The sequence below is a fragment of the Pelecanus crispus genome, chromosome 11 (assembly GCF_030463565.1).
Source record: "Pelecanus crispus isolate bPelCri1 chromosome 11, bPelCri1.pri, whole genome shotgun sequence".
Lineage (NCBI taxonomy): Eukaryota > Metazoa > Chordata > Aves > Pelecaniformes > Pelecanidae > Pelecanus > Pelecanus crispus.
Window position 1 is genome coordinate 36,381,377 of NC_134653.1, and position 27,472 is coordinate 36,408,848.

At 39.7% G+C, this 27,472-nt stretch overlaps 1 protein-coding gene across 12 annotated transcripts in view; it reads left to right on the forward strand.

The window, feature by feature from the left end:
• LOC104034961 (E1A-binding protein p400) overlaps window positions 1–27,472 on the forward strand; it is a 51,680-nt gene that overhangs the window by 19,755 nt on the left and 4,453 nt on the right. For 3 of the 12 annotated variants that reach the window (XM_075719295.1, XM_075719296.1, XM_075719300.1), the window contains 37 exons: window positions 451–644; window positions 1,192–1,369; window positions 2,037–2,173; window positions 2,558–2,727; window positions 3,202–3,376; window positions 3,791–3,927; window positions 4,563–4,749; window positions 5,733–5,899; window positions 6,729–6,883; window positions 7,406–7,642; window positions 8,712–8,876; window positions 9,717–9,884; window positions 11,835–11,926; window positions 12,717–13,015; window positions 13,781–13,983; window positions 14,085–14,254; window positions 14,467–14,663; window positions 15,184–15,295; window positions 16,012–16,155; window positions 16,473–16,631; window positions 16,895–16,978; window positions 17,572–17,703; window positions 17,824–17,868; window positions 17,976–18,129; window positions 18,568–18,809; window positions 19,370–19,543; window positions 20,852–20,988; window positions 21,541–21,597; window positions 21,731–21,809; window positions 22,401–22,601; window positions 23,642–23,687; window positions 23,779–23,888; window positions 24,515–24,719; window positions 25,224–25,387; window positions 25,764–25,970; window positions 26,277–26,472; window positions 27,086–27,216. In XM_075719295.1, the coding sequence (XP_075575410.1) occupies window positions 451–644; window positions 1,192–1,369; window positions 2,037–2,173; window positions 2,558–2,727; window positions 3,202–3,376; window positions 3,791–3,927; window positions 4,563–4,749; window positions 5,733–5,899; window positions 6,729–6,883; window positions 7,406–7,642; window positions 8,712–8,876; window positions 9,717–9,884; window positions 11,835–11,926; window positions 12,717–13,015; window positions 13,781–13,983; window positions 14,085–14,254; window positions 14,467–14,663; window positions 15,184–15,295; window positions 16,012–16,155; window positions 16,473–16,631; window positions 16,895–16,978; window positions 17,572–17,703; window positions 17,824–17,868; window positions 17,976–18,129; window positions 18,568–18,809; window positions 19,370–19,543; window positions 20,852–20,988; window positions 21,541–21,597; window positions 21,731–21,809; window positions 22,401–22,601; window positions 23,642–23,687; window positions 23,779–23,888; window positions 24,515–24,719; window positions 25,224–25,387; window positions 25,764–25,970; window positions 26,277–26,472; window positions 27,086–27,216 (5,810 nt within the window). Of the gene's footprint in view, window positions 1–450; window positions 645–1,191; window positions 1,370–2,036; window positions 2,174–2,557; window positions 2,728–3,201; window positions 3,377–3,790; window positions 3,928–4,562; window positions 4,750–5,732; window positions 5,900–6,728; window positions 6,884–7,405; window positions 7,643–8,711; window positions 8,877–9,716; window positions 9,885–11,834; window positions 11,927–12,716; window positions 13,016–13,780; window positions 13,984–14,084; window positions 14,255–14,466; window positions 14,664–15,183; window positions 15,296–16,011; window positions 16,156–16,472; window positions 16,632–16,894; window positions 16,979–17,571; window positions 17,704–17,823; window positions 17,869–17,975; window positions 18,130–18,567; window positions 18,810–19,369; window positions 19,544–20,851; window positions 20,989–21,540; window positions 21,598–21,730; window positions 21,810–22,371; window positions 22,602–23,641; window positions 23,688–23,778; window positions 23,889–24,514; window positions 24,729–25,223; window positions 25,388–25,763; window positions 25,971–26,276; window positions 26,473–27,085; window positions 27,217–27,472 lie in introns of those variants that run through there. The other 9 variants (XM_075719306.1, XM_075719297.1, XM_075719299.1 and 6 more) reach the window with 9 other exon arrangements.

Below are 27,472 nucleotides of genomic sequence, written 5' to 3' on the forward strand. Positions count from 1 at the left end.
GAAAAGAGGGTAGTGTTTGCCTATCTTACAGCCAAGATGTGTGAGATTCTCAGGAACAATAGAGCGCCCTGGAAGAGCCTCTCTACACTGAATTAAGCAGCACACTTCATAGCTAGCTATTACTACAAGTTGCCATCTGCTCTGTATTGGAGTGATGATAGAATTACATATTTGCAGATAGGTTTTAGGTAGTATGAGAGGACCTCCCTAGAAGTTGTGAAAAGCTAATGGTCATGTTAACCTAGCTAGTGTGAACATCCAGAACATGTACGTGATCCTCAGCTTAGGCTATTTTCATTTTAGCTCGACTAGCTTGAAAATCATAGAATTGTTTTTAAAAGTTAGGTGCCTCCTTTTAGACCCCTGTCTGAATTCTGGTCATCTCAGTTCCTTTGTGTAACTGGTACTTAAGTTTAGTTTAAATGCCAATGTAATTTTTCTCTCTCATAGAAATGGAAGACCTTATCTCTGATAGGGAAAGTCCTCAGAAAGAAGTTGTCCTCATAGACTCCCTTCTCAGCATTGACCAGTACAAGGGTATAGATAGATCAAGCCCTCCAAAGAAGCACATGCGAGACATATCGGAAGTTGCTGCTGCAGCAGAAATGCTGTTACCTAAAGGCAGCTCCAGGATAACGACAGCGGTAAGGCTCCCTACTTTCTGCTGCTGTGTGTGCTTACTTTTACATAAAGAATGCTTTTTTCATGATTTCACAGATTTTAGCAACAAATCATAGAATCATAGACTCGTTTAGGTTGGAAAAGACCTTTAAGATCACCCAGTCCAACCATTAACCTACACTACCAAGTCCACACTAAACCAATCAAGGGTAGACTAGACTAAACCATGTCCCCAAGTGCCACCTCTGCCCGTTTTTTGAACACTTCCAGGGATGGGGACTCCACCACCTCTCTGGGCAGCCTGTTCCAATTCTTGACCAGCCTTTCTGTAAAGAAATTTTTCCTAATTTCCAACCTAAACCTCCCCTGGCGCAGCTTGAGCCCATTTCCTCTCATCCTATCGCTAACTACATGGGAGAAGAGACCAACACCCACCTCACTACAACCTCCTGTCAGGTAGTTGTAGAGACAATAAATATTTTCTAGTTATTGAGCTACAGAATGGTTATGCTTTATGACATGCTCCGTGAATTTATCTCAGAAAAAAATACTAAATCATTCACATTACAGGTAAAATACAATACTCCATCGCTACTGTATGGGCCTCTCAGAGAATATCAAAAGATTGGGCTGGATTGGTTAGCAAAGCTGTATAGGAAGAACCTCAACGGCATTCTGGCAGATGAGGCTGGGCTTGGAAAAACAGTACAAATTATCGCCTTTTTTGCCCACCTGGCTTGTAATGAAGGTAAGTTCATCTGCCTAACAATTTTAGACAGGTACTGGGCCAGCATTGTCTTTGTGAATTGTAGCCTAGGGTCACGGTTTTTTTCTGCTGAACCTATCAGACTTTAGTTAATGCACAGAGTGAGATATGTCAGAAAAACTTCCTTAGAATGTGTGGCATAGGGGTGCCTTCTTATCAAGTATACTCTTTGATCAATCTGCTGTTACCTTCTAGGTGATAAAATTCTTCCGAAGCCTAGTTTATTAGTATAAAAAAGCCTTACAAATTGTTTCATGACCAGATGGCCACAGATAGTTAAATTCACGGAGTAAATATGAACAGTTGGACAAATGTGTCTCGTCTATCATCTCAGATATTACTAATAGTGTTCTTGTAGTCAGGGTGGTTTAAGAATAGAAGTAAGGCAAAGCTTGACGTGGAAGTAGTATCTCTTAAGCAAGCAGTTGATGTAGTTGAGGGAAAAATAGACATTAGGTGCACAAGGGGTACTTGCGGTCTGAAAAATAATAAAGAATAGATTAGTCATCAAAATACCTTGTGTTTGTTGTTATTGCATCTCGCTTGTAATGACGACTTGAGTGCATTGCCCTTAAAGTCCGGGGAGAGTATAAGGCACGTGAATTGTCAGTAGTCTCTACTGTTAACTGCTGTGTTTCCCCTTCTGTAGGTAATTGGGGCCCTCACCTTGTTGTTGTACGGAGCTGTAACATACTGAAATGGGAGCTGGAACTGAAACGCTGGTGCCCAGGGTTGAAAATACTTCTCTACTTTGGCAGCCAAAGGGAACTTAGGGCAAAAAGACAGGTACTGTATTTTGCAACTCTTACACGGTTGTATTCAGCATTTTAGACGGCAAAACTTTTCCTTTAACCTGCATTTATCTGTATGTTCCTTACATCCTGCTGGGATATGAGAAGTTTTTAATGCCACAAGTTGGTTTACAAAGAGTTTCACACCTAACGGTCCTAGATTTTCAAAGGCATTTTTGGAACTCCCTTGGTATGGAGCAGTACATGCAATACTTAACCTGCTTTCTGAACTGACTATAATTCAAAGACCAAGACTGCCTTTTTAGAGTGCTTTGGGTCATAGCATCTTTCTGTTCTTAGTGAAGAAATAGCTGGTTGTGAGATACTTGAGGGTTCTGCCGTAACTTTTCTGTCTCATCCTCCCTTTCCTTTTCTGTAGGAATGGACAGAACCCAACAGCTTCAATGTGTGTATCACTTCCTACAAACAGCTGTTCAAAGGCCACCCAGCATTTATGAAAATGCGATGGAAATACTTGATAGTAGATGAGATGCAACAGATAAAGAACATGACTGAGAAACACTGGGAGGCACTTTTCAGTCTCCGCAGGTACGGAGCAGAGAATTGTTTTTCTGCTGGCAGTGGGTTTTTCTCTCTTCATGTCACACAGTTCTCTGACAGAAAATGGATAAAAAACCTCTTGATTTGGTCTGCCCAAATTCCTGTGCAAGAGGCACCTACCGACGTGCCTTTAGTTGAGACAATCAGGATTCAGAGACGTGCTCAGGATTTTTTTCTTGCAACTATTGTAACACCGTAATTCTTCTTTGCTGATAGTCTGTGCTCCCAAACATGTCTCCTTGAATGTTCTGATACTTTCCAGTGAGGAAGCTAGTTTGGTGGTATAGTCAAGATTAAAAAGATAATCTATCCTAGATTTAATTTTATTAGCACTACTGTTTCTTCTGTGTATCTGACAAACCTAAAGCTACAGTAAGCAGCATTTGAATATTGTTGTCCTTTTCATAATGATGCTAGCTAAATGCTATATCAGTTAAAAAAATCTTCTTTTATTATTCACAGCCAGCATCGTTTGCTTCTGATAGACACTCCTTTGCATAACACATTGATGGAGTTGTGGACCATGGTGCATTTTCTGATTCCGGGAATTTCCAGACCTTACCTAGATTTTCCAGTAAAAGCAGCTAATGAGGAGAACCAGGATTATTGCCACAAACTGGTCATCAGGTTACACAGAGTATGTTGTCATTTTTTCTCATCTGTCCTGCTACAGTAGTTAAGCCGTTGCGTGGGCAGGGGCGGGGAGGAAGAAAGGAAAAGATGTGGTTCGCCTTGAAATTTCTGGTCTTTCTCAACACTTTGTTCAATTCAGACAGAAAGTCCTGCTGAAGGCAGGGGTTTCTGCTGCCGGCATAGTATGGAGATTTCTTTTAAAAAAATAATACAAGGCTCAAGTTTTAAAGCATAACATGCAAAAATTAAAGAACAAATTAATGCCTATACAACTGCGTGCATAGCAATATGATTATATATGGCATATGAGGTTTATCAGATCAAATGTGTTAGGTGCAAATAGGTTTAGCTTCATGTTGTAAAACTGCGACTTTGAAGTGAGAAAATTTTTTTTCCCCTCAATTATGAAACGTTTCAGATGATTCAGCCATTTATTTTGCGAAGATCAAAGAGAGACGTTGAAAAGCAGCTAACAAAGAAATATGAACATGTGCTAAAGTGCCGTCTTTCTAGTCGACAAAAAGCTATGTATGAAGATGTCATATTACAACCGGGGTAAGGAGTTAAAACCGTAAATAAAAAAGGCTGTCATTTTTGGTGCTTAAGCGAAATGATAAATGATTGTCATGGTTGGAAGTGCTTTAGTTTTTTTCTGAGATCTTCCATTATGACCAGTGAATAGAATGTGATGACGTTGTAAACTAAAATTACAGGCAAGTAATGCTATGGGCCTAATGAAAAACATGCATTTACCTCTGGGACCTAAAAATCAAGTTGTAATGATCAGGTTTGCTGCTATTTTGTTTTCAGATTTGTCTCTAAAGAGTGGTTCTCTTATTTCTTAAAGCCCAAAGTGTTTCTCCTCCCACTGGCCCATTTACCTGTGCTGTGATACCAAGTGGTTATTGATAGGTGCAGGGATAAAACCGAAACAAAGCAGGCAGAGGACAGGGAGCTGCTTCGGTCGTAGTTGACTGTAAGGTAGCGCTGGTCCTTAAGCTTGATGTTTCCAAATTTACATTTGGTACAGTGCTACTTAAAATACTCTAGAAAGACCTAGGTAAAATCTAAGCTTGTTTTAAGACTTTTGCCTAACATTCTGCATTGCACATTCTCATCTTGCTGATTTAGGGACATCTCCATAAAAGCTGTACTTAAATTAATGTATTTCTGTGTAAATTATTTGGTAGAACCCAAGAAGCCCTGAAAAGCGGACACTTCATCAGTGTCCTGCATGTCCTGATGCAGCTGCAACGGATTTGTAATCACCCTGATCTGATAAACCCCCGGCTTTCCAGCACCTCTTACGTATCAGAAACACTGGAATACAGAACTGCGTCTCTGGTACTGAGTGCCCTAGAAAGGGATATCTGGAAGGTGAGTAGAAAAGTAAACTGTTTTTTTTTCTCTCTTAGTGCCCTTGTAGAATTTCAGTACTTAATGTTGCTTTCTTATACATCGTAAGTCTGCCTGAAGTTTATGAACAGAAGGAATTCACTATTCCGTAGCTGTGCCTACCAAGCGTGTACTTGCTGCATCTCTTTTTTGTAATAGTAGTTTGAGCTTTTCAAGTGGTTTGTAATCAGTAATTTTCGTGAACTACTCGGTCAAAGAAAATCAGCTTTGCTTTCATCATACTCATGTTTGCAGGAATTTTCCGACACTGAAAACACTCTGGGTAGCACAGTGCTTATTTATGTTATTCTCTAATTTTCTTTCTGCTTTCAGTAGCTAAAGGAGAGCAAGACTTACTCTTTTCCATATAAGAGTAAACACTCTGATTCAATGACTAAATTAGTACGCTTCTGTCAATCCATTTGAAGTACCACTATTTGTCTTATCGTTAAAGAAGTGAACCCCCTCTTTGAGATAATCAAAGGAAATAATTGCATTAGAGAGAGCTATAAGTAATGGGGCAGATGAGTTGATCTTTTTGGTTAATCTTATTTCTGTCCTTCATATTTTTCTACTCCAAAACTATGTGTGTGCCTTTACAGTTTGGCCTTTGAGCTCGATAGTTAAAAAACACCTTTTAAGAGCTCCACTTCATTCTTTCGAAATTATGGTATATGAATATGGTGTATCGTTCAATATGACTTGCTTTGATTTCCATAACTGGCTGATGATTTCAATTCTTTTTCTACCGATGCTGAGGCTTAAAATGGGACTATCAGCTTAAGAGGTATTTCCAAGGTTTCTAGACAGTTTTGGCTAATAATTAATAGTTCACTTTTTAAACTTACAGTATTTATTTCAAGTTAAAAAGTAAAACATAGAAAGTGAATTCAGCATAGAACATAGAGAGGACTTAACTGTTTGGGTCATCACATAAAATAAACTTTATTTTACAATGTCCCTAGGAATCAGACCTGTCTCTTTTTGATCTCATTGGAATGGAAAACAAAATGACTCACTATGAAGCCCAAATGTTGCCAAAACAAAAGGTTACTAGAAAGCTGATAGAAGAAATCTACAGCTCCCCTCCGCCACCGGCTAGGCCCAACCCAGTGAAGCTCAAACCAAGCAGGTATGTACAGCTGCCCTCCTTTTAAGCTACAATTACAGGAGGAAAATGTAGTTCTGTTGCGATGTTCACAGAGTTCTGTCTGCACCTCTGCTAATGCAATTCACGCAAAACCTCAGGCTTGACTTTGCGTTTTATTATTCTGTTGCTTTCTCATTTACCCTTGAAAATAGGGATTCTGTTTTAATAGTAGTTTTGAGGCATATGATGCCATTTGAAGTGTGTCTATGAATTTCCCGTAGTTTTTACTTCACCGGCAGATGCATTTTATTCTTGGGGTCCTTGTTTATGGCAAGGGAGCATTGTTTTGCAAAATTCGCATGGAAGTAATTCTTCAAGACTAAGCTGGGCCTACAGCGTTAGCTCTGCTTGCAGTGTTATAAGAGACGTGAAGCTTTATAGCAGTAAATTTTTTGAGAGTATTTCTCTGCTAGTGAGGTAGTGATCTCGAAGTAATGTGGAACTGTTTTTCTGATGCAAAGGAGCTGTCTGCATGTTGGTGTCTCTCTGGAAATGATACGAGAGCCCCGTTCTTTTTCCAGATAGCGGGCTAGACTGTTTAAGCTGTTTGCTGTAATTCTGATGCACCCTGTGTTAAATGGGATGCATGGCAATGAAAGTTTTCTTCTTTTTCGGACTTAGCAAAAAGACTTAATAGAATGTCCACATGTGAAGTTTGCTGAAGCGATGAGTCTTACCAGCTTCAGCCATCTGCGAGAAAGAGCTTAGCATCTGATGTGATGAGTTTATACATTCTTTGGGTGATAGAGTTTATTGTTAAAGGCTGAACTGTGATCTTGCTATAGACTTTGACCCTTCGTATTCTTTTCAGGTTGTTTCAACCCGTTCAGTACGGTCAGAAACCTGAGGGCAGGACTGTAGTTTTCCCAAGCACTCAAGTACAACGCACGGTGACCACTGCAACGGTAACTCAACAGGGACAAGTACGAGGACGATCACCCATAGCTACGGTGTCGTCAAATCAAGGTAGGAGACTTAGTGCTGGGTTGGTCGCCTTGAACCTCTGCATAGACGATACAAGTTAGTCTGTTCATAGAACTCCTTTTCCCTCTAGCTTAATGGTCTAGAACACTAATGGCTTGAAAATACCGACAGACTAATTGCCAGTAAATTTCCCCACTAGTTTCTACAGTACGATCTGCCAGCGTGATGCAAAACTAAGCTTTGTGTAACCTAACTGTTAGCGTATGAAGTAAATACGGCACAGCTGGTATTTAAACCCCGATCACGCGTAATGTTCTGTCAAAGATGGGAATTTACAGTGCTTTTGTGTATTTGTTTAACCTTTAAACAATGCTGTCCGGATGTATAATGTTGTAAAAATAAGACGGAGTAGTAGGTGTGGATAGAAATCCCAGTCCGCAAGGACAAGCCGTTCCTGTAGCCATTTTAATATCCTGTTGGAAGGTTTCTTTTTAATGCAGGTTGTTTAAAAGAGCGGAGTTAAAACCTCTAACAGCTTGCACAAACAACCCTTATTGATTGCAGCCGCAGCAGCACAGTTTCAGACAACTCAGGCTTCCACCAGTGCTCCAAGACACCAGCCCGCAGCGACCTTCACCACAGCAACTAGCACAGCCAACCCTGTGAAACCGCGGGGCCAGAGCTCGGCGCAGGCCGCCCAGCTGGGCCAGGCCCAGCCGCAGGCCCCCTCGCACACCATCCAACAGAGTGTGCTGCCTCAGAGGCTGGTACTCACCTCTCAGGCCCAGGCACGGTTGCCTAGTAAGTGGCCTCCCCTTTCGAGGTTTCCTCCCGCCTTTGTACTACAATGAGGTTAAGTTACTAGGCACCCTAAAATGTGTACAGAATCGTTGTTTTTTTTTCACTCTTTCTGATTAGCCTTGCTCAGCGCGTTGCTTATGACCAAGGAAAATCGAAAATTGGATAAGAAACAATAGAATTGCTGTGGACATACATTAGCGGTGTCAACTTAATCTCCTGTCTCTGCATGTTTCTTCCGCTGGCGAGACTTCCTTCAGACCAAACGTTTTAGCTCTATCCTAATTACTCCTTTCATATTAAACACTAATCCATCTGCTAACGGCCCCTCTCGCCGAGAGGAACGTCGCAAGTGTTAGGCAGAGAAAAGCGATGAGGCTTTGCTTTAAGGTTGTATGTGCACTGCCTATTAGCATGTGTATAGAGTACTGAGCACTGATGTATTAATTTGATCTCTGGGGTAATGCACTGCCTTTACAAAAGCTGAATTTTCACGCCAATATTTTCTCAATATCGTAAAACTTCATGCTTAAATGCCTCTAACCTTTCTGCATTTAAATCACAAAAAGCTTGGTCCGTGTCACTTTAAAGCGTTGTGGTTTGTCTAAGTGCAGATGGCTTAATATAAATCATGTTTCATCAGCAAATTTCGGGCCATTTCAAATGCCTATTTCCAGTGCCACATGTGTGAATATTTTTGTCTCTTCCTTAAACCTTCCTTCGTGCTCTTGAAAAGGCAGTGAAAATCACTTAATGTCTATACCTGTTCTGTTACAAAGTGTCACATGAGTTTTCAGGTAGCTCTTAGCTTTTTTTGCTAATGAACGTGGTAACTTCTAAAATGTTGATGTTCTTACCCTTTAAGCAATCAGCTTTTTTCCAGTTTGTCCAACAAATACAGAAAGCAATACCTGCTTAACTTTTATATGACACTTTTGATGCACTAAGTATAATTATGCATGGAAGGCGCTTCAGCACCAGTTTACTAACCAAAACTTAGAATCGTGAATATTGAACAACCCGCCTCTGACTTTGGAGGTTTTTTTTTAATGCCTATTTCCCTCCTTAACAGGTGGTGAGGTAGTAAAAATAGCCCAGCTGGCTTCTATAGCAGGAGCACAAGGCAGAATCGCTCAGCCAGAGACCCCTGTAACACTGCAGTTCCAAGGGAACAAGTTCACTTTATCACATAGTCAACTTCGCCAGCTCACTGCAGGGCAACCCTTGCAGTTACAAGGTACTTCTTTCAAAAGTGGGAGTTTTCCATTATTCAGAATGCTCAGGTTTTGATAAGAGCAGCACAGTCCTTGTTGCTATATGTTAAGGCGTTTTTTCCGTCCCTGTTGCTTGTACTGCTCTGCTCTGCCCGTTTTCTGTGTGAGACAGGGGTAACGGGGTAGCTCTGTTTTGAAAAATACATGCCTGTCAAATGAAAGACACGCTTACTTTCTTCTTCTGTGCTGTATTTCAAGATTTTATTATTGAATTTGTTTTCACATGTATGGAACGCAGCTGAAGTATGGTGAGGCATTATTTCAGATAAACTCCCCGGTGAGCAGAAACAGACAAAACCGAGGACGTTCTTGGTTTGTTCTGAAGTGGTGTAAATACTTCAAGATTGGTGTGCCTCTGGATTTTGACCCAACTATTACCCTGACCTGAATGCTACAATATATTTTACCCTCAAATTTCCATTGCTCGTAGTATGTGTGTTGCCAAAGTCAGGAGAACCTGGAAATCTTGGTTCTCTGTAGCCAACAAAATAAATAGAGGGAACGCTGAGTGAGGATTTTTTGGTTGATTGAATTTCATCTGAATTCCATGTAAGATACCTAGATTTAAAATGATATCCCCAACAACATGGATCTCCTCTTTAACTCGGAAGACTTAACTGTTTTCCCGCTATTGGATATTATGGAACTTTAAATCAGATTGGTGTAATGAACTTGTCTGGGAAAAATTAACCTAGTTTGAAGCAGTACTGATCAGTTTGTAACAGTAGTATCTTTTGCTAGAGAACACAATTTATTCCTTACCATTCTATCCAGCCTAATTTTTTAAAAATCCTCCATTGCAGGAAGTGTGCTTCAGATTGTTTCAGCACCCGGTCAGCAGTATTTGAGACCTCAGGGTCCGGTTGTCATGCAGACGGTTTCCCAAGCGGGAACTGTTCAGAACGCTCTGAACGCTTTAGGAAACCAGCATCAAGCGGGTGTCCCAACTTCCACAGCAGTCACACAGCAAGGTAGGTTTCTATCTAAACATCTAATTACTCAAATCACATTGACGTATAGCTCCAAATTGTTACAGATCGTAATTCTGTGAGTTGACTTCAGAAGCAGGTAAACTAAGAGGCAAATCCTTCTGATTCGCATCTGATGCGTACTGGAGTTTTAAATAATTTTTTAGTACAAACTTAGGAGAGCTTGAAACTGTATTAAATATATAGAATGTTTTTTACTGGTTGTGTCTTAGGTCAGATTTTTGTGGGAAGAAGTGAGTTTGAAATACTTCGTTACTTTTTTCAAAGAAAGACCAGGGTGATTATTTTTTATACTGACAGAGAATGCCCAGCAATTCTCTCCATTTTTCCACACTGATTTTGCTTTTATCTCATTTTCTTCGCTTCTCTATCTAATCAAGCTACTGTTTTCCCTTTCCCTCTGCAAATACTGCTTAGGTGTTTGGTGCCTTGCTGCAAATGTGATCAGCTCCTTGCTTAAAAACACAATCAAGACGTTGATCAAAAAACAATAGAAAAATTGCTGTCTAGGATGCATTTACAACAAACCAGCAGATTGTTAAGTGATGATAAATGCAATGCTAGGAGTTGGTTCCTGGAAATGGCCATCTGCTGTAATTTTCTCTGGATATAAACCGTTCCCTCAAAACAGACTGTTTACCACTCCTTTTTTTGGTGTATTAATGGGCCCTTGAAGTTCGTATTTTGACTTTCTGAAGAGTAAACATCTCATCATAAAAAAGGGAGAGGAGGCTTCAACAGCCTGCCAGTTGTTGGGAGGTAAAGGATTTCTGTCATAGTTTGGGAGATCTGTGGCTCAAGCGTTTCACCTTCCAGCTCTGATTACATTACAGGTACTCCTAATATGGCCACAGTTCAGAATGAAAATTGATGTAAGATTTCTACAAAAACTCACGCATCTCACTACTCTCGTGATGGTAAAAAGAGAGCTCCATTAAAAGTAATAATAACCACTGTACTATTCCCAGTTGATAAAAGAAAACATTATTATTTTTGCTGTTCATCTTTGGAGGAAGATGTAAAGCATATTGAAAACACTTATTTTGTCTTTCTGAATTTTGGATAAAATACCAAATAAATTCCATTGCTTTGGGTAATTGGAAACTATAATTGCTGGGCTCACGTGTAGCTGCATAGTAAAACTGGTTTTATACTGCTATCTGTATTAGCTTGTCCATAATAAAAATGCAGAAAGGCAAGGCTTAAACCTTTGCAGACTTCTTGGAGTCTGTTATTCTTAATATAAGGGCTAGCACCTGCTTCTTAACTTGAATGCAGTTCTTCACGGGCATGTTGACTTGCCACTCAATACAGTTTCACTGTGACCAGTGGAGGGTTGTCCTGCTTTTCTAGTACAAATAATCAGTGCTGATGAGCAGTGCCTTCTGGCTGAGATAGAAACCTATATATCCTATCAAGAAAATAATGGCTACACAATGTCTGTAGTCCGCTGGTACATGAAGGGTAGTACTGTAGTTTCAATTAGTTTACTTGTGTGTGAGATGTTCTCATAGCTTAGTTAGCTGTCTGGGGAAACATCTTCTAGCAGTTGAATTAGCAAGAATGCTGCTGTGAGATTCCATCATACAGCTTCATCAGTTTGTAGATACACTGAATCCATATGTTTTCTGAAAAATCTTAGATGATTTGTTTAAGATAAGTTAGAACAATCTTCTCCTGATCTAGAGTATAACTTCTGAATCTTAATACCTATTGCACTATCTTGGATTTTTGTGAAAACAGTTGGTGTAAATATCTGTCAGATATCTGATGTGTAACAAAGTACAAATTTGCAATACCCAGTGGACATTTAGACTGAAAATGTGTCTGCAGTTATGATGTGTTACAGCTATGCAATGTCTACTTCTTGAAAATAATAAATGAAACCAATCTTCAGAAGAATAAATATATAAACACAAGGTTTATCCTCAGTTTGTATTCCAGGTAGAACTGCAGTTACTAATTTGTCATCTGGTGACATGGGAGCAGTGTTAAAACCAGCACCTACACATGGACAATCGCAGGTACTTAATTTTTATTTTCTTATGGAAACACAACTCTTCAGGATTGATGCTAAGTCCATGTAATAGTTGGAAGCTAGAAAAAGTTCCTAATAAATTAGGAACTTTGGTGATTACCGATTAGGTAAAAAACGCTAACTTTTGTCAGGGTTTCAGGTTGACAGAGCTGATGCATTTTCATCTGTAATCCAGAGTTTAAAATAAATTCTGGTGTATAAAAGCAGCTAACAGGTTTCTTGTGCTGTGATAGCAGACAGGTTCTTATAACTGCAATATATCGTAATTATGTAGTAAAGCATAAATAAAGGAATCGTAAGATTTTCTGTGTGTTTTGAACACAAAGGCAATTGAGCAAATTTTTATAGATTTCTAATCTTAAGAAGTTTTTAGGAAAGATACTCAAGCAACCTATAAAGCATAGGAAAACATCAAGTATATGTTAAACTGTGCAAGAACCTGCACCTTATCAGTATTAATGTGTTAATTGAAATGTCCCAAATACAAATGATAAATTTTGTTTTATTTCCAAAACTATGAAAATGTACTTTAAAAAAAGCAAGAAGATAATATACTAAGAGAGAATTGACTCTTTAATATTGAATTTAGCTGTAGTCTTCAAATTTTATCCAAAATTTAGACCTTTTGGGATTGGTCTAAGTAGTTATAATCTGGGATGGTGGTGGTATAAAGCACACAGCACTCTGATCCTGATAGCTTCATTCTAAAGAAACTCAAATTCCTAAGTGATTGTGGTGAGCAGTAAATGGGGTTTTTTCGACTTTTCTTGGCAAAGGAAACCTATGAAGAAAAGAACCGGCTTTTGAAGGAGCGCCTGGACAGAATATTTTCTGGCAATGAGCGCCGTTGTTCACGGGCCCCAGTGTATGGCAGAGACTTGCTGAGCGTTTGTTCTTTGGCCGGTGAAAGCAAGCCCCCTCGGCTGTCTTCCAGCGAAGACAACAGTTGGAGGTGGGCTGGCTTTGTGAACTGTGGCCTTTCTTCAAGTGCCTCTGGAGGCCCAAGTAACCCATTGCAAGAAATGATCCTGACTTTGGTTCAGCAGCAAGAATCTCTAAAGGATGTTGTTAACAGGTAATGTGTGGCTCTGTCTTGTAAGCCTTTACCACATTTAGTTACTGCTGAAGCACTCCTTTTCAAAAAAAGCTTTAAAACCTTGTTTCTGTTCATGAGCTTGTTTGGTTTAGACTGATATATTTAGCAGTAAATGATGTGCAGTATGGACATAAAAATAACAGTATGAACATAAAAATAACAGTCGCTTCTGTTTCTTTTAGGATGTTTATAATAAGAGTTTTCAGTGCCTCGTTCCTAATTTCAAGCCCAAATTCAGCTGACCATACTTCAGCTTACATTCTTACGCTTTGGATTTACTTCTGAGTAGACACCAACCAACCAGAGTTAACACACAGAGGTGTAGGCGGAAGCTAATTTAGCTAAAGCTGACATTTAGTGGATTGTGTGCAGAGCAATAGCTGCAGTTTTCTAGAAGCATGAAATGCAGTTAGAAGATCTCAAACTTTTTTTGAGTTGCTTTTAGTAAGTTTGGTATGATGGGTGTTTCTTGTGTTTGAGCTCCAGTGACTGAATACAGTGGTCACAGCGCTAACACCTTAACAGAAGCTACCATCGAAGCAGACAAAACAAAACAAAAAGATAAAGGGAGATAGAGAGTATTAATGCTTTGAAGGTATGCAGCACTTATTAAGTCACTTCAACAAAGTGGTTGGATACAAGTGCAAAATTACATGGTTGACAGGCTGAAAATTATTGCTGCAGATGATCATTTTGTATGTAGCTTTTTAAACTGGTATTCCCTTGTTTTGATGCTTTTCACAGGGCTCTCTTCGTATTGCCAGCTGCAGTTGCTGCTCCCCCGTGTTTGTATGTAGCAAATCCTCCCCCTTCGTATAGTCACAGATTGAAACTCCTTAAGCACAGCCTTAAGCAGAAGGCAGCTCCACACTTGCATCAGTTGCAACAGATTACAACTCCTCACTTGCTGCAGTTCCCTGACCTCCGGCTGGTGCAGTATGACTCAGGTAAAGGAGGACGTTTGGTGATAATACTTCAGTAATTTCCTGTTTCACAGGAATGAAATTTCTATAGAAATCCACTATTGGTTTTCTTGTTTGAAATATAGGAAAATTAGAAGCTCTTGCTGTCTTGCTTCAAAAGTTGAAATCTGAAGGGCGCCGTGTGCTGATTTTGTCACAGATGATTCTGATGTTGGACATACTGGAATTGTTTCTGAATTTCCATTTCCTCACATTTGTGAGGATTGATGAATATGCTAACCACGAACAACGGCAGGTAAGTTAGCCCTAATGGTTGTCCACTGGCACAGCAATATGTGCTGCACGGGCTTTTATACGCTACAACAGGGAAGGAAATTTGCCTTGTTTCTTACTCATTTTGAAACACTTGGCTTGTCTTTGTTTTTTATTAGGCTATAGTGAATTTGGCTGGGTATTTTATTTTGGTGTATGGTTTATTTACTCCTCGCTTTTATTCCATTTGTGTAGGAGCTGATGAAAATTTTCAACAGAGACAAGCGCATTTTCTGTGCCATCCTTTCCTCTCACAGTCGTTCCACTGGAGTCAATCTTGTTGAGGCAGACACCGTTGTGTTCTATGACAATGATCTAAACCCGGTGATGGATGCAAAAGCTCAGGAATGGTGTGACAGAATTGGGAGATGTAAAGATATCCATATATACAGGTGATGGTTACAGATCAACGACCGCTCTTTAACATGCTTTAGTGTTAAGGTTAATTCAGATAGTGCTACTCTGTATGATCTGAAATAAAGTGGAAACAGTGCTGAAAACTTTGTCTCACTTCAACAAAAAAAATGCCAGGTTATCATATGAAAATGTGGTCTTTCTTAACACCAAATGTATTCAATGAATCATAGCTACATGGTTTTGTCTGTTAGTTTACATGGAATTTTTTAAGTGAGGTGGTTTTTGGTTTGGTGTTTGTTTTGGTTTTTTTTTTTTTTTTTTTTTTTAAATTACACTAATTATTAAAAGAAAGCTTTGAAGTAGAGGTGGTGGTATGTGTTTTGTTCTGGGCCTGTACCAGAACTAAAAAAAAAACCAAAACCCTGCAAACTTTAAGAGTTCAGTGTTATTCTCTGAGGGGCAATTTCTCTTGTTTCTGAAAGCTGTTTTGGAAATGACTTACCAGATTTCTATTATTTTCTTTTTCCTGGTATTTTTTTTTTTTTTTTTTTTTAGGCTTGTCAGTGGTAATTCTGTAGAAGAGAAGCTTTTGAAAAACGGCACAAAGGACTTGATCAGAGAAGTAGCTGCTCAGGGAAATGACTATTCAATGGCCTTTTTAACCCAGGTAAGTTAATATTCAAAATACATTCAAACACTTGCAGTGTTGCAGTGTTTAAGAAATTCAGGCATCTGTGTTGGAGTGTTTAATAACAGTTTAGTAGAAATCTGTTTGGGCTAGAATTGATAGGTAAGCATATTAGATTTCATGAGTGCTTGAACTCTGGGTGTTAGGGCCACACTCTCTCAAACACTGTCCGTCTGCTTTTGTTCGGTTACTTGCATAGTGATGCACAGGCATCCTGTGTGACTTAATGCATTCTGGTTTCTTGCACCCTGCTGCAAAATTCTGCAGAGCTTGTAAGGATGAACGTTTCAACAACTTTAAAAACATGCAATACGAGGTTTGGGTATTTAGTGAGATGGGCTCTCAATCGCTGCTCTGAAGATGCAGAAGCCACTGACTGCACTGATGAAGCTGGTCCATCCCCTTGCGGCACTCCCCCCATGGTGGTGCAGGATGAGACAGTGCGTATTTCTGACTTTCCTGTGAATGGACTGTTAACGCTTTATTCTACTCTGTAGTCCTACAGGAGAAAGTTACAGAAGAGAAAGCAGACAATTTTCCAGAAATAATAGAAAAGGGTTTCTTTTTTCTTCAGTCAGTCCATAGTTTATAAGGTCACTTGAACCTGAGCTAATTCAAAGTTATATACAAAAATAGAATGGTCCCAAAAGCTGACTGTACTTCTTTTTTTTTTTTACCCCCTTCTACTTACCAAGCAAACGATTCAGGAATTGTTTGAGGTTCATTCTCCTATGGAGGATTCTGGATTTAGAGTGAAAGCAGAAGAATTTGTAGTACTTTCTCAAGAGCCATCTCCAGCAGAAAATATTTCACCTAAAGTTGCAAGACCATTCATAGAGGTAATTATTAACACATACATTAAAAGTACAGCTGTGCAACAAACCTTAGTGTTAAACAGATACCTTACCTTTTTTTTTTTATTTTGGGTAAATTCTGTCAATGTCTTTTTCTGGTATTTTTATGCTGGTTTGTTATTTTCCTTGTAACAAACCTTCCAAAAGCCTACAGGTGAGTTGTATACTTTCTGGGAACTGTTTCTCTCCCCTCAGCAGAGACTCATTCCAGAAATCTCTGCTGGATTTCAGTGAACTTCTTATGGGGTTTCTTTCCCTATTTTTGAAGTGTTCATTATTTTTAAAATATGTCTTTCTGAAAGGCCCTCAACAGTATTGAACAAGAGGATGAGGAGTCAAGTGATGGCGTACAAGAAATAGGACCCGAGTCAAGCATTGAACCTTTAATCTCGGAGCTCTGCGAGACTAAATACAATGAAGAGCCCTCACAGCTGCAGGAGTTAGTTGCTGTTGTGGATCAGGTACCGTGACTTTCCATGAATGTTGGGTTGAAAAGTAATGTTTAGTTGAAATATTTCAATTTCTTTGCAGTCTGGCCTTAAAGCAGCTTTGTCATCTATAGGATTGATACTCCCATTAAATGGATGGGAGATCTCCTACTGACTTAAGATGTTAAACCATCAGAGAGGGAGATGAGTTTTAAGAGAGCTTTGATACACTCTCCTTCAGTTAACATTTATTATCCTCAATACTAACTTTTTTTTTCCTTGATACGTTCTCTCAGCTGACTCCAATTGAGAAGTATGCTTTGAATTATTTAGAGCTCTTCCACGTTTCAGTTGATGAGAATGAGCCACGGTTGAATGAGGTAAACCAACAAATCTTTCTTTTCCATGTTGTTCTGTCACAGCATGTACAAGCAGGGTTATGTTTTCAATGTGAAGTGGAAGTTTCTCCAATGACATGGAATATATTGCAGGTGCTTCTGCAATCTTCTTTTGCTGTACTTTATGAACACCGGAATGCCTTAGAGCTTATTACTTGGGGATTCTCTTGGTTTAAGCAGGTGTCAGTTCTTAATTTGTTTTTTTATAAAATGGGAATGACATTCTTCAGCACAGCTCAGCAAATATTTGTTGTACTCCACTGATAGCGGGGGAAAAATTTCATTAATTCCAGTGAGCCTGCTTAGTTGGGTAAAGGAGCTGTGTTCTGGTTCTCTTGGTTGTTCAACTGAAATTCTGAAAATGCTTTATTTCGAGGGTTTAAAGACCCTCAACAGAGGCAAAAAAAAATCTCTTCTAAATGATTGTGAAAGTATCTGTTAAGAAATTGCTGTAAGATTTCTGTGCCTGAAAATGTCAACGTTTAAGGGGTTTGTCCATAAAAGTACAAATGGATAACTTTTAATCCAGTGTCTGTTACTGCATAAAGTTTATAAGGAGTCTGACTTTCATCTAGATGGAACTGAAAACCGCAAAGAAAGCATGGGAAGTCCAGCACATGAAGGAGTTAAAGGAAAAAGAGCAAAAAATGCTTTGGGAGGATGAAGAGGAACTTTTAACATACACTCGGGAGGATGCATACAACAAAGTAATTCCTGATTACTCTTGTTTTTCTAAACAGTGTATTTCTTAACAGTTGTTCTGAGGATACCTTTTCCTTCAGGGTTCAGTTGGATCATTTGAACTGTATTCTCTTTTTGCTGTGTAGGAATATGTCTATGAAGGTCCAGATGGACAAACCGAAATAATGCCGGTAAGTAAAAGTAACACCGGGCAGCCTAAATAGGCTTTTTATTGTTTGAAACAGAAAGATCAGTGGAGAGTCAATATCGCAGTAACCACAAATTTTGTTCTGTGCAGCTTTGGACTCCTCCCACTCCGCCTCAGGATGACAATGATATCTACATTGATTCTGTTATGTGCCTGATGTATGATACCACCCCTATTCCAGAATCAAAGTTGCCTCCAGTCTATGTCAGGAAGGAACGTAAACGACACAAAACAGATCCATCTGGTAAATGTTTGTTCGAAACTGTTCTGAGATTTATTGCTGAAGGTTGAAAAAAATCAAGGGATTTTTCATACCTCCTATATGTCTGGTTCAGTAAAGATCAAATTTGCAAGTTTGAAGAGGTGAAATTCTTGTCTCACCGTGGTCTTGAAGCAATAGAATCACTGGAAGGCCCAGTTCTTACAGTGTGTCTTTCTATTTAGACATACAGGTGTTTTGAAAAGGACAGTTTTAGAAAATGGGCATTCTACTATGTGAGTTAGGACAAGGCTGATCTTGCTTTATACCGGGCTCTGTGTAGTTGCTGACAGTGTGCTTTTAAGAGGCAGTGGGGAGTACTCTGTACACATGTAGGAGCATTTTGCGGCGATAAGTAGCAGAAGAATCGAAGAACAGTAGTAACTATTTACCAAGAATATTTGCGGGTTTTTTTTGTCTTAGCTGCAGGCAGGAAGAAAAAGCAACGTCATGGAGAGACAGTTATTCCACCTCGTTCACTTTTTGATCGAGCAACTCCAGGAATGTTGAAAATGCGCCGGGAGGGCAAAGAGCAAAAGAAAAACATCTTGTTGAAACAACAAACGCAGTTTGCAAAGCCTTTGCCGACTCTTGTCAAACCAGCTGCTGAGGCTGGACAGGATAATCCAGAGTGGTTGATCAGTGAAGACTGGGCACTTCTGCAGGTCAGATGATACCTGCGCTTTCTGCTGTTATTATTTATTGTATTTTTGCTTCTCATTTCAGAAAGGGCTCTTTCTGCACTTTATCTCTTCAAGGTTATTTCTAATTCTTAATGGTTAGTTTGGCATTTTGCTGGCGTAACTCGGAACAGATTGCCTATCATTTGTGTTCCTCTAAGGATAAATTAAAGGTTAGACTGCAGAATGCATGATTAAGTCCTGTGTTTGTTGTAGAGACCACTTCCTGTTATGTTCCAGATTAGTTGTGCTGGCTGAACGTTGGATAACGCAACTAAGGTTCTCCCCACCTTCGAGAAGAGAGCAGCACTTGGGTGGCAGCTCTCTGTCCCTCTTATACCCATCTCCAAGTGTTTTCTTGCACGTCAGTCTGCATAATAGCATTTATACTTGTTTATTCTCCGTGAATGTAGGTGAACCCATCTCCTGAGCCCTAAGCTGTCTGTATCATTGTAGTAATGGTGTGTGGACGCACGCAGATAAGGCTAGGTTTGGAAGATTGGAATGACTTGTCACCTGAAGCTTTTGTATTTTACCTGTTGTAGGCAGTGAAGCAGCTGCTGGAGCTTCCTTTAAATCTTGCTGTTGTATCGCCAGCACACACTCCCAATTGGGACCTTGTTAGTGATGTTGTTAACTCATGCAGCAGAGTCTATCGCTCACCAAAACAATGCCGAAACAGATACGAAAATGTCATTATTCCAAGGGAAGAAGGAAAGGTGAGTTTACGTAGAATGATGCGTCTTTTTTTACCTTAAGTTTGTAGAGTTTTTTTTCCTTATCTCCGTAAACGCTTGTTTTTTTGTTAAATGTTTCAACAGTGTAAATAAATAACTTTTAAAAGATTATAAAATTATCCTCATCAGGATTTCCACTTATTTTATGTGATTTCTTTGAAAAGAAAAAGCACCTGAACAAAATCTTCCACAAAAGATCATCTAACTTTCCTTCTTATTTTACAGCTAATGTACGAAGCTAATCCTAAAAAGAAGACAAAAAGTATTTATAAGGTGTGCATTGGTATTCTTTCAAAATCAAATCTAGACACTGTGGTATTTAGCAGCAATGGAGGTGGGCAGAAAATTCATATGAGATCCATGTTGAGTGCTACTTGAGTTCTGAAACATCAATTAAAATTCCAAATTTATTTTTCCTTTCTTTGTTGATACAGTGGATTGACACCAGACTGCAGCTTTCGGATTTGGTAGATAAATTTTAAATCATGCAAGCAGTTTGTGATTTCACTTAAACTGTAGTGGGTATTTTTCCACCTAACAACCACCATATAACTTATCCTGATTATTATGATGGTACTTAAGATCTGTAAGAATGTACTTCATGCTAGGGTCTAAGTGGATTACAAATATATAGCGAATTTAATGCTTGAAGCGCCTTTTAGTAAATGAGGATGATAGTACACTACAGAAATAAAAATAAATTCCACGATTATAAACAACTTCTTCCAAACCGTGCAGCAATTTAGTGACAGGACCGAGTAGAGAATCTAGAACTTCTGACTGTAGTCCCATTCTCTGACTAATAAGCAGGTTTGTCCCTGACTGGCAGTTTCCGCTTAGGAGAAGCCAAATGTTAGAGTGGCATGGTGTGTTGGATGTTAACATAGCTTTGTTGGGAGAGCAGTGCAGTGATGGTTTTACTATATTACGTGTGCGCTATGCATAACTATAAACTAATGGGCTCTTGGTTTGGGTACTGAATTAAACTTGCAAAATCTAAACTAAAGCAAAGATTCTTTTTCAAATTAGAGTTTGCCATTTTGTATGTCCCCAAGTGCTGATGCCAGTGTGACCGTGAGAACTGCTCATTATTTTGCTCTTTCTTTATATATTTCCCATAGAGTTTTGTGTAACAGTAAGTTATCAGTGGCACGAGGCAGAAACCAGTCTGTGATAGATATGTTGGAGTACGTTTTTAAATAATCTACAAGTGCACCATGTGTTTATACATAGACAAAAAGCCATGTGGGTGTGTTCGCAATTGAAAGTTGGTTTGTTTTCATTTTTTAGACTAAAAACAGTCGTCCACTTCGTACCAATCAGATCTATGCTCAAGATGAGGGTGCCACCCACACGCAACTTTATACTAATCACTTTGAGATGATGAAAATGATTGCAGGGAAAAGAAGTCCGCCTATCAAACCGCTGTAAGTTTAACTGGGATGATTCCATCTCCCTGTCACCGCAGATCTCCTGGAAACTGTGTTCTGAATTGCACTCGCAACCGAGAGTCATTTTACATTCTGTTTCAAACTGCTCTTTTGTTGCTCTGTTCTTGACCTCTTTCCTTGCGTCCTGGCCTTCTGGCCAGGAACACCTTCATATTTCATGGATGAGCTTTTACTCACTGTATGAATTTGTTTTGCATGATGACGAGCAGAAGAGCACTCAGCTGGTTTTTTTTTTAATCTACTTTATAAACTACACTTTCCATTTGCCTGAATTGTAAATGTTTTGATGTCTACGCTGTTTAGTAGTACATTGTTTTCTATGTATATTCCTACAGTAACTTTTTCTGTGTTCATTTAATATTTACTCTGAGTCTTTCTTAAAATGTCTATCTGTATGCAGGCTCCAGTACTGGTGGGAATATCATGAAACTTCACCAAAACTGTGGTGTCATCCACTAAAACATGTGAGATTGAATATTGTTTTTAAGTTTTTTCTCTCTCCAGTAATACAGTTTTGCTCAATTTCAGACTTGGCATGAATCCTTTCCAGAAGAATCCAAAGCATGCATCAGTGCTTGCAGAAAGGTGGGCACTCTCTGTCTTAGAGGAGTGATGAATAGGATAAAAATGCCTTTTTTTTTTTTTTTTTTTTTTTAATTTTTTAACTTTCAGTTATTATTTGTAACAATTGTCTGCTTTGTCTTATCATTGTTTCTAGTGGAATCAACTATGATAAGCCACTTCCTCCAATTCAAGTTGCATCCCTCCGAGCAGAACGTATTGCAAAAGAGAAAAAGGTACGGTCTTCATCTCAGCTATACGTATGGCTGCAGGAATTAAAAAAATTAGACAACAGAGGAGGTATGAGAAAAGCTGCCTCCTGGGAGAAGTTTGGCGGTACAGTAGATGTTATGGGCAGCAGCAAATTGTTCATGTACTAGGGTTTAGATATCCAAGGTCCAAAGTGGGACCTTTCCTTGGGCCTGTGTGTCACACTCACTGTTTAGAAGCATCTTTTTGGAAAGCGCGCTAAAAACGTATAAGAATCTTGTTTTATTCTTGACCGTTCTGTAGCCTCCTTTCTTCTGTTATGCAGAAAGAGATACGTGTCCTTGCTTGTTGATGGTAAATCGCTTGTTGTGCTGTGCTGTAAGCCATACAACCGTGAATATAGCTTGTAGCTTGAAACCGGTTAGGTCATGCAACTTGGAGTTAGAGTGACAGTGAAGACGGATTTGTCTGCTGTCTCTGCACACACATATATATTACGTGCTTAGAATTAAAGGCTTTTTGTTTGTTGTTTGTGTTTTCTTTTTAAAAAAAAACCACGTCCTGATTGTTCCATGCACTGTTTTGAAGACTATGAAGCTCACACTTTGATTTCCTAGGCTTTGGCTGAACAGCAGAGGGCACAGCAGCAGACAGGTCCGCAGCCTCAGCAGCAGCAAGCTGGCCAGCAGCAAGCTCAGCAACCAGCTGTACAGCAAGCACAAGCCCAACCACAGCCGCAGGCTCAGGCACAGGTAGTTCAGCAGCCACAGGCAGTAGTGCAGACTGCAGTAACTACTGTGGCCAACACAGCAGTATTGGTAAGAAAGGGAGGGCTTGGTGCCTCTGATGTAGTCACTTCAGTTCTTCTGCGTGTACCGTATTTGCGTGTTTTATTTTCTCTGGAAAGTGAGAATTTTAGGTCAGTCTAGCGAGAGAAAAACTCTTTCTTTCTTTCTCTTTGTTTTTTTCCTGAGTATGCTGGGCGTCTTCTTTTTTTTCTCATTTATTAAGACCGTATTCATACTATTAGAGCAACAGGTCTTGGCATTCTGAGGTAGAAAAACATCATATCCTTCGCAAAGATTTTTTTGCCTTTTTCAGTTTAGGCTTTAATCAAAATCTGAGCAAATACATTTACACAGTCGGTGAACAGTGTTCTACAGAGAACTCGGAGAGTAAAGAGAACGTAGCTGTGCGAGCTGCTCGGTTAAAGTAGCTTAAAAACCAAAGCCTTGTTGACCTTTGCAAGGCAAGTGGAATGCTGCATCCTACAGGGCCTATCATGGTTGTTTTATTGCAAATCTGTGCAAAGTGTTGATGGCTTCCTTAAATCCAGAGTATGTTTTAATGAGTCTGATGACAGGTCTGGGGCTTTTGTTTTTAGAGCCGATCCAGCTTGCATACTAATGTCTGCAGGCGGTGGTGATTTTATTTTGCTTGTTGAAGGGCAAGAATACTACAGCTTTTACAGAGAGAGACAGAGGGTGGGTTCTGCCCCATAAGTATGGCTGTGTATCTACTGCTCAGCGATGTTCATGTGTAAGTGGTTGTCTGTGGCGCGCCAGAGTAATATATCGCTCCCTTCTTCTGCTAACAAGGATGTCAAATGCCCAGTACTTACCAAACATTTCACTGGTCTCCAATTGCTTGTTAGTGTGGCAGAATCCTAATATATACATCAGTTGTTGTTGCTATGTAAAATGAATGAACGACTGCGGAAGTATCTGTATGTTTTATTCAATTTTTCTTATTTTGTCACGTCTAGAATAGAGCATTGTGTTAAACAGCATAGTAGCGTAAGAGTTATATATAGTTTTACTGTTTTTCTGAACTGTTACCTCAATTGTCTTCTAAATAGGCGGGCACAATCAAAACAGCAGTTACGGGGACAAGTATACAGACTGGTAAGAGGACTTTATAATTAGGCATTGGAGATGATAGGACATTCGGATTTTCATTTTTAGAATCTCACGTTTAATCCTGGCTTGCTTTCAGCTACAGTGAGTGGAAATGTCATAGTGAATACCGTTGCTGGAGTCCCGGCTGCTACCTTTCAGCCCATTAATAAACGCCTGGCTTCACCTGTTATACCCGGAACGTTGACTGTGAGTAGATCGCATCGCTAGGTGTGTCCCTGGACTGATTTTGGTTGCATGTTTTACCAGCGTATCTGTGTTCTTCTTTAGCTTTCCACATAATCAGAAACTCTGCTTCTCGCAAATTTCCTGTGCATGGTGTGGTTCTGTATCAAAGCCCTCTCCCAGACCAAAATATCAACAAGCTGCAACAGTTTGTCAGAAAAAAGTGCCTAATAGGTACTAGCATCAAAAATAGTTCGTAGACGAGTGCTGTCACAGGCAATGTATTATGTCATTATCATTTCCAACCTGTAACTGTTTTGTGCTTTGTTAATCATGATCTTTATTATTATTTTAATGCTGGAAGACTATGGAAGATAAAGCAAAAAATTGAAAGGTAGTAAAATCAAATGTCTGTAATGTAGTTAAGGGTTTGATGGTCAGCCTGTTTGAAAAAGATTTAACCAGATGCTGATTATGAGACATATCCAAACAGATAGATGTGTTAGAAAGATTTGGATCTTCTTTGCTTTTGCAATGCTTTTGCATTTTTGCTGTTTGTTTCTAAAATTGTATAATCCATTTCCAGAAGGTTCCATAGCTGTGTATGAGGAATGGAAACTGTGAGAAATAATGACTTTGTTCCTTTTCAGACTTCGGGAGGCACTGCAACTGCACAAGTGGTACATACCCAGCAGCGAACTGCGGCAGCACCTGCTGCTTCCACGGAACTGGTGACCATAGCGTCTACCCAGGGAGTTCGTGCAGTAACATCAGTGACAGCATCAGCGGTAGTAACTACAAACTTAACGCCTGTGCAGACCCAGACAAGATCTTTGGTGACTCAAGTTACACCAGGTAACAATCGTGTGTTTAGGGATTTTTGCCAAGGGTACATAAAAGGCCCCAGAATTTCTGTAGGTTGCTTGACCACCATAGCCCCACAATATTCAAAGTCTGGATTTGTTGGCAGCGCAGTTAAACAGTGCTGTGATTTTTAACTTGCTTTATTGTTGGTGCTCAGATGACATTTTTCTCCAGTATTTCTGGATGAAGTGTTACAGTAGAGAGCTGCTTGGCTCCTAGGCTTTACAATTAAAAAAAATAATTGATAATCTAGCAGTAGAATATGAGAATTGACTGTCTCGACTAACAACCATTGTGAAGAAAGGATCATATATTTTATTACTTACTCTGCTTTTACATTATGTTTATTCTAACGTGTTGTTATTTGTAGTTAGTCCACAAACTGGAGCAGAAAAATAGGCATTTAACAGCTTGGCTTTTCAGGTGAAATCCATTAATTTAAACTGAATGTTGAAAATCTTGCTTCAGAGCATTTTGGTTTTTCTTTATTCACAGCTACACCAACAGTCCAGCTGTCCGGCAAAACAATCACCCCTGCTCACTTCCAGCTTCTGAGGCAGCAGCAGCAGCAGGCTGCTCAGGTGCAGGTCCCACAGATTCAGGCTCAGGCACAAGCCCAGTCTCCAGCTCAAATAAAAACTGTAGGGAAACTGTCACAGGTGAGGAAATGCTTCTGAAGTAACGTGACACGTTACTCTCATTGTTACTGTAAGCATTGTTAGCAGTGTGTGTTGTATCCTGTTTTCTTGGGCTAGCATGTAATGCAGCTCTTTCTTAAATTTGATCTTACTAAAAATTTCACGAAGGCAGTGAGGCTGACAGCCGTTTCAAACAGTACCGCTATGGCATTTGGTCAGGATGTAAAGCACTTACTCACTGGCAACCCATTGCGTAAAGGAGTTGCATCCTTAGCTCTTTGTTCTTAACTAAAGTCTAGCATAGAATGTTTCTCCTTCAAAGTTCCAGATTCATCTCCGCTTTTTTCCTGTAGACATGTAAAAGATTGGAAATGATGGAAGTGTTTGATTTTTGCAGGAACAGCTGATCAAGTTGCAGAAGCAGAAACTGCAGCTTCCCCAGCAGCAGGCAGCACAGCAGACGCAGCAAGGGGCACAACAGCAAACAGCACAAGTCCAAGTGCAACAGCAGCAGCAAACTCAACAACTCACTGCAGTTACAGCACCTCGTCCTGGCGCAGTTCTCACGGGCACGACTGTGACAAACCTGCAAGTTGCTCGTCTTGTAAGTTGTCTTTGACTTTGGAAAAACAGTTTTAAACACCTTATGCTCTTTACTGGTTTAAATGAACTGGATACTGGTCAGTCACGCACACAGGTGCCCTTTGCATGACTTAGGCAGTACAAAAGATACAGCTGTAGCATAAACAGCTTTAAATTGCACTTACCCGCTGACTCCATCTTTGAAGTGTATTACTGTAAAGAAGCAGTTATATTTAGAAACATTTACAGCTATCACTTTATAATGACCTGTTGTATGCAGCAAATCCTTTTTGTGCCAGTACAATAACCTTCATTCCTTACTGCTTAGACTCGTGTTCCTGCTTCCCAGCTTCAAGCACAAGGACAGATCCAGGCCCAAACTCCGCAAGCAGCACAGGTTGCTTTGGCGAAGCCTCCGGTGGTGTCTGTTCCAGCTGCTGTTGTGTCGTCGGCAGGAGTTACCACGCTCCCCGTGACTGTTGCAGGCATTAGTGTCGCCATTGGGCAGCCACAGAAAGCAGCAGGTACGTCAACAGACTTGCTAAAGCATAATAACATTTTAAATCCCACTTTTGTAAAGGTAGGATGTTTCAAGTAATGTCTTCTGTGGGATACTCATGCTTTTTAAAAACTGAAGTGATAGAGGTTGCATTCCTGTTTGTTTCAAAAATGAAGTAAGAGAATTACACTTATTGCATTTAATCTGGAGGTTAGCATGATTCTTTAGCCAGATGTGGTGGTTTGGTTGTTTTTTTTTTTTAAATCTGTGTATGAGAGTAGGCGAGCAGATATGTTTTTAAAAATAAAGACATAGTAATTTCATAATTTCTTTTAAAATGCAAAATGGAAATAGGAGGGCTTCGTAACAGTCTCTGTAGTATGGACAGAATTTTTCCCGTAGGAATATTATTGTTAGAACACAAAGCTTATTCATGCCCTTAGACAACAGAATGTTTTTTTCTCCACTCGCAAAATCATATGTCTTATTACCATTAAAATCAGTGGGTTATTAGTGCTCAAAGCTGTGCAGATGCCTAAGTCTGTAGAAAGCACAATCTATGTTTGCAAGCTGTGATTACTGGAAGAAAGCAATAAAACGAAGACTCTGACAGTTCTAATTATTTCTGTACTTTTCAGGAGGCCAGACGGTAGTTGCGCAGCCACTGCATGTCCAGCAGCTTCTAAAACTCAAGCACCATCAAGCAGCACAGCAACAGAAAGCTATCCAGCCTCAGGTTGCGCAGGGTCAAGCTGCTGTGCAGCAAAAGGTACTGTTTGTTTGCTCTCCTGTTGAGTTAGGTAATGCTGCTGTGGCTGTAAAGCTCCAGCTCTGAATTATGAGGGCGCTCCTTGAGAGTCAGCCAGTATTTCTAGGGGTGAATCTTAAGTATATCTAGAGACAACGGTTTCTCATGTGCCCTGTCAGGTGCTTAATAACTTTTTTTCAGTTAGGCGGCTGTTTGCCATGACTTCTCATGCCTCAAACTGAGTTTCTTTTTCAAGTAACAAAGATGAAGATTGTCT